Source organism: Chaetura pelagica, unplaced genomic scaffold, assembly GCF_000747805.2.
Source record: "Chaetura pelagica isolate M959 unplaced genomic scaffold, ChaPel_1.0 scaffold38, whole genome shotgun sequence".
Lineage (NCBI taxonomy): Eukaryota > Metazoa > Chordata > Aves > Apodiformes > Apodidae > Chaetura > Chaetura pelagica.
Genome location: NW_009954181.1, coordinates 1900046 through 1906425, shown reverse-complemented (window position 1 = coordinate 1906425; position 6380 = coordinate 1900046). Strand labels below are relative to the sequence as shown.

General features: G+C 48.1%; 1 protein-coding gene across 1 annotated transcript; it reads right to left on the bottom strand.

Moving 5' to 3' along the window:
- Positions 1-868: 868 nt before the first annotated feature.
- SCN3B (sodium channel, voltage-gated, type III, beta subunit) lies at positions 869-6370 on the bottom strand. Its single transcript, XM_010002882.1, has 6 exons — positions 6315-6370; positions 4609-4772; positions 3491-3716; positions 2387-2525; positions 1710-1806; positions 869-1227 (listed from the first exon to the last, which is right to left on the bottom strand). The coding sequence occupies exons 1-5, from the start codon at positions 6367-6369 to the stop codon at positions 1743-1745; spliced, it is 648 nt and encodes a 215-aa protein (XP_010001184.1). The 5' UTR covers position 6370; the 3' UTR covers positions 869-1227; positions 1710-1742.
- Positions 6371-6380: the final 10 nt, after the last annotated feature.

Below are 6380 nucleotides of genomic sequence, written 5' to 3'. Positions count from 1 at the left end.
GCTCCTGCCTTTTTTTTTTCTCCTCATAATCCTAGTTGTTGAGCTCAACTGATCTACATTGGAGGCCAGAGAACAGATTTTACTCTGCTTAATCCACCACAATCAAAAAGGTAAGCTCGCACAGGAAACATGGAACTTGCAGTGGATTCCCAAGCAGTCAAGGATCATTTACAATGAATGCTGATTATTCAAACCGGTGATTTCTTGTCACAAGAAACAATCATGATCAACTAGACAAAAACCAAGCGTTTTCTGTCTGTTCCTCTAGGTGGTGCTAACACTGTAGTATGAGAAGGCTGTCACAGTAACAAAAAGTACTCCCATTTTACAAAGCTGACCCTCCTTTTCCCATGAGGGCTGTGCATACTATTTACTTGGCTTGCCTCCTTTCATTAAGCCTTCCTTTCAGGGGTTTCCCCAGTAACAGGCACACTCCACACCCTGTCCACTGGCCTGCCTGTTGTGGCAGAGTGTGGCTCCACAGGTTATTCCTGTCGCTGTCTCTCAACTTGAGGAGGAAACCTGCTGTGCAGATGGGAGGAACTAAGGATTTTGACAGTTGCTTCATGAAAGGGGGACCCAGGGGATTCTTACACTGAGGTCATACAGCCTCCTAAAGTAGGAGTGCTCTTCAGTAGAAAGCATGAGCGTGGCACAGGGACTCATCCTTCCTACTCCACATTTTCAACAATTTCAATCCTGCCTGTGCATGGGCAGCCCCAAGTCCAGAGCAACTTACCGAGGAACAACTAGTTCATTCAATTCTTCCCCTTGCACACCAAAAAGCCTGCTTGGGCTGTAACGTATGTGTGAACATCACCTTAAGATGACCTCATTCCCAGTCCTGCAGGTCAGAGTAACATGGCATACAAACCCTTCACCTCTGCAATGGAGAGCTAGCATATTTAGCAAATAAAGGTGGTGGTGACAGCAGCTAAGAAATGACACTTCACATTTACGAAGCTATTAACGTGGTGATGGGATTGAAACTTGAGAAGGAGCAGTGCTGCCCACACCCTTCTGCCCTTTGCTCAGCATGCTTCAAAAGAAGAGTCCTTTAGCAAATGGGCTGGCAGCTCAGGATGGAGTCATGAGGCCAAAGTCAAGGCTGTACAGGGTCCAAGGCATATGGAAGAGAATTTACACTTCCCCATATTTCCTCCTGACAGTGCAGAGCTCCCCCTCAATCCTGGCTGGCATGACACGGTCCTTCTGTCTTCAGAGCCCCTGCAATTGAGAGAATTACTCTTGGAGTACCAGTCATTTGACATGACTGCAGTGGGGATCGTGATATAATTAGCATGATGACGGACAGGACATGAGCAAGGCTTTAAAAGATCCAGATTCTGGTCTTTTGCACACAAAAGTCCTTCCCAGCAGATGCTTCCTCTGGAGACTCCTGAGCACAGCTCCCCATTTGCTGGGAACGGTGACTATTCCCAGCTCCACAGGAATGGGCAAAGGAGGAGTAATTACACCACAGCCTGAAAGTGAACGTGTGTTGGGTAGGGCTGTAATGTTAGTGCAGTCACCACCCAAAGATACCTATACTGCTTCTAAGCTCACTGAGGGTGTTCCAGAGAAGACACACAGCCAGACTCCCAGGAGTATCCTCTTTGCCTTCTCCCCAGCTCCACACAGGCCTAACCCCCTGCAGTGAGGATGAAAGGTTGACAGACAGGAGCAGGGACTGCTTCCTCATGGCCTACCTTGGTGCTGCTCGTTCTGCTGACTCCTCCCTGCTATTCCTCCACAGGCACAGCACAGTTTTCCTTGTTTTCTGATGGAATCGCAAGATAGTCTGTGCTGTAGTGAAGGGAAGGAGGGAAGTATAACTCAAGTGCTACAGTGCAAAAAACAGTTTGGGTCCATTGACCCTTACAGAGTTGTTGAGTGCTTCTGAGTATCTCTAAGGTAACAAGTGTCACCTGTAGTAGGTGCTCGTAGTAGGAAACTCCTTGGCATAGCTGGGAGCAGACACCAAGTCTTCCCTGCTCTAAAAACCTACCTAGCATGTACAAGGAGCAGCCTTATCCAAACCAAGTATGTAGAAAGATGGGAACAGGCCAATAAAAAATTGGAACATCTCTACTGTGTCAACTGCATCCGAGCCAGGCCTCTGAGAGCAGCCCTGACAGGAGAGCTGCTCTGCACGGTTCAGACTGGGCTACTCCAGAACACCAGGCACCATGGCCACCCTCCCTGCCTGGTGCACTGTGCAAGCACCTTGTCTCTTGGCACTCCTAAACACTGCCATGATTTCAGATACAGCAAACATCAGCTAGAAAGGTGCAATTGCAACGTTCAGGCTGGCTGGCTGATCTGGGCTGGGACATCTGAAGAGCCCTCACAGAACAGCTGGTGTTGGGAGAGGTTTCATACTTACGCATTTTCCTGGGCAGCCTCCTCTGCCTTGGAGACTTTCCTGTAGCAATAGATCATTTCTATCAGTAGCCACAAGGTGAGGAAGACCAGCAGAATATACATCATAATTTCAGAGATGACCGAGGTGAAGTCTTCTCCAGCTGTTAAGAAAATGAAATAATCTTTGATCATTTACATGCAGTGGCTCCACTGATAGTTCCCACCCTCCCTAAGCCTCCTTGCCAGAGATACTCAGGTGCCACTACCCTGTAAGGGGGCAAAAGAGGGGACAGGTGAGGCTGCCAACAGGAGATGCCAGCAGTGATCCCACTGCATGTTCCCAGTGGATCAAATATGCACGTGCAAACATGTGTCCTGCACTCTTTGCCACCCACAATCACAGGGATTGCTCCCTGTCAGCCTCTCTCCTCCTCACACCCTCTTCCCTGTGTGCCCTACTCGCTGCTGTCACTTCCCTGCCTTGTGCTGCCAGTGATTTGAAAGAGATCAACACACAGCGAGGCTGGTGGGGAAGATGGGAAGGGAAGACACAGCAGATGAAGATGAGGGCTAAAAGCCCTTGTCCCTCTCTGAAGAGAACAGCAGAATTCTCACTGATTTCTAACAAGCCACGATTTCAGCACTGAACTGAGCAAAACCAAGAGCAACAGACTCGAGCACTGCAAAGGAGGAGGGACTGCGAGAGGCTGGAAGCAAGAGACTGATTTCAAAATGAAGAAGGAGTGGTTCTAAGAGGGAGGGGAACAGAAGCAAGGAAGAAGACGCTGTGGGAACCCTGGCAAGGGCTGTGCCGAGGCGTCCTACAGCCACCAGGGGAAAAGCCAGGGTAGGAGTGAAGAAACTGGAAACCCTTGTGCCTGCCCATCTGATTATACCTTCTCACATTCACACAACCACTCTGGGCCTAAAAAAGAGGCTGCAGCTGCCAAACAAAATGCAGGTCTTTCCTCCTGAACCCTGTGTAGTGCTTGTTGCTGGCAAAGACAGCCACAGTCACCGGGCAGCTCAGTCACCCCCCTCCTGCAAGGCAGTGACAAACGACCTCCCTGAGGACAGCAGCCCTGGCAAGCTAAGGCACAACACACTCTCTGCCAGTCCTTCCTACCCTCCTCCACCACCGTGAGGTGGATCACTCTGGAGCTTGTGAAGAGAGGTCTGTGAATCTCAAACTCGAACTCCCGGGTGATGTTACAGGTGTAGATACCGGAATCGTTCAGGGTGACATTTAACACAGTGATGGACACATCCTGCATGTCTTTACTCCCATTCCACTGTAACCGACCACTGAAGCGGCTGGGAAATTCATGGTTGGAGTTCTTGTGCTTGTAGATCTGTAAGGAAATGGGAAGGGATATTCTGGTTAATTTGGACACCAGCACAGCATATGCAAGGAACAGCATCATCCTCTAGCTACACACATGCATGTTCTGGGCTATGGCTTCCCTAGGAACAGCAGCTACTCATCATCTAGCATCCTTTGCCTCAAAATCTCAGACTCCTTTACAAAGGTCAGGAAACAGAATTATTCCCATCACAGACTTAGAAAAACTAAGGCACAGAAAAACAGAGACACACATGGACAACGACACAAAAGATTAACAGTGGAACTATAAGCTAGGATCCTGCAGTCTTCACACCCAGCCTGTTGGTCACTGGACTTAAGATCATCTTAAGAAAGAATCAGAGGAAACTGTCAGTTTTGGTAAGCCCTGGGTTATTCAGCAGTGTTGCAGGATAAATGTGACAGCACAAAAATGTTACATTGGAAGAATAACTTGGGTGGCTTTTACAGGCCCAAACTATTCCCTGGCTGCCCAGGGCAGTAGTGGAGCCACCATCAGTGAAAGGATTTAAAAGACACATAGATGTGGTGCTGAGGGACATGGTTTAGTGGTGGACTTGGCTGTGTTGGGTTAAAAGCTGCACTTGATCATCTTAAGGGTCTTTTCCAACCAAAACAATGATATGATTCTATGATTCTATTCAATGATATGAAAGCAGCCTGCTGGGCATTTCTGTACACTTGGAATAAGAATGTGGCCAAAAGCTTTTGTTCCTATTTGGGTCTCTCTCCTGCCCTTACAGAGTCTTCCTTGGGGATCCTGCCACAGGCCAAACTTAGACACCCATGAATACCTCTTTGCTTCTCCCACATGTGTTCACTGGACTGTGTTTCACCACAAGACTCATGAAAACACGGGCTCAGCAACCAGACATACATACAGGTTCATCTTTTCCACCCTCTGGCCTGTAGAACCATTCCACCATGGTGGTGGCTGTGACTTCCTCCCTCTTCATGCAGGAGATACAGAGGAGCTTCATGTGTGTTCCTTGGACAGCCTCTGTCTCTGATGGAACTTCCACACACACTGCAGAACAGAAACCAGCTGGGGAGAAGGAGCACCAGGGAAGAAGCAAGACAGAGAAGCATAAGACAGAATTAGAAATAAATCAGTTATCCACATCTTGGCATTTATGATCACATCAGCCCCAATGGAACACTGTTTGATCCATTACTTAGCACCTTCTGACAACAGATAAGTCTCAGATGTCAAATTTTACCAAGCTTCCTTCTCTGGGATATAAATAATTCATAATAATTAACAGTGGGTGATCACTTCATGCAAATTCACCTCTCCAGCATCTGCTTTGCCATGACTTTTAATTTTTTTTCCATAGTAATTAATGCCATTTTAGAGGCATTGTTCATTCCCTCCCATGCATGCTGAGCATGCTCCTGTTAGGGTAGCAATTACAGTCTGGTAGCAGAGAAAGCCCAGAATTCCAGCGTGGAGGAACAGCTCACTCTTTGTGCTAAGTCAAAAGGTCTGGATGCTTTAATCTGGCAATATGTTCAAAACAAACTGGGAGGATTTACCATCCTTCCTGTTTCTAGGTTTCATAAGCAGTACTGGGAAGCAAGGGGCTTGGACTCGAGTAAATTTGGCAACAGGAGGAGTTATTGATTTTACATGCAGTCCTGCTCAAAATGCTTCCAGTCAGATCTCTGCTAACACAGGGAACTATAAAACACTGCTCTCCCAAACAAGATAAAAAATAATGGTCTGTGAAGATAGATACTTGATAGGAAAAGGAATGCTTCAGCATGACGTGTCTGACTAAATCCATGTTGACATTTGTGCCCTGGGCTAAACAATCCAGGGTTCTGTTCTGTCTCCAAAGCCTGGAGTTTTGCACGCTGAAGATGCTGACTTTGCTGCCTGCTCCTTCCTCCCCAGCCTCAGAGATACCATTAACCCCACTCTCCTGAGCACCTTATTATCCTGAGACCTATCCTGGAAACAGCCAGGTTCCAGCTCTCCCATACCACCAGCTCCATGGGTAGCACCAGCTTTCTGGGAGAACTAAGGAAGAAACTGTTGGCTCATGCTTTACTCCAGTGAGATGTGCAGACAGATAGGCACCCACTCCCAGAGCTGTAGCTGTATGTGCACAGCAAATGTGGCTTTACTGGCAAAATTAACCAACCTCTTCTGGGTTGCAGAAGAAAAACTGTTCTTGCAATAAGATTCCTCGAGTCTATATGGACTGGGTGGAAAACCAGCACTGCTGAACGGCTCACACACCTGCCCTGAGGCAACTAACTGTTAAATTACATTGCAAATTTCAAGCCAGCAGCAAACAGGAAACAGCAAGGAACTCGCATGGCAGGGAAGCACACGCTTTGTGCTGGGAGCCTGCTGAGCACTAATGCATTTCATTAACTCCGTGCCATCCACACCAGGTCTGCACGAACACAATTCCCTTCTCCCCTTGCAAACGTTAAAAAGCCACTCTCAAAAGGCTGGTCTTGGTGACAGCGTTCAGGGAAGCATGCTAGGGACAGCAGGGCTTTCAACAAGCATCCTGCCGGAGGCAAACACCGCCAGAGAACCCGGCTAAAGACAAGACAGAAGGGAAGCACCTACCCCAGAGCACCAACAGGACCGAAGATGCACAGAGCAGCCTTGGCAGCGCAGCCATTGTTCGGCTCA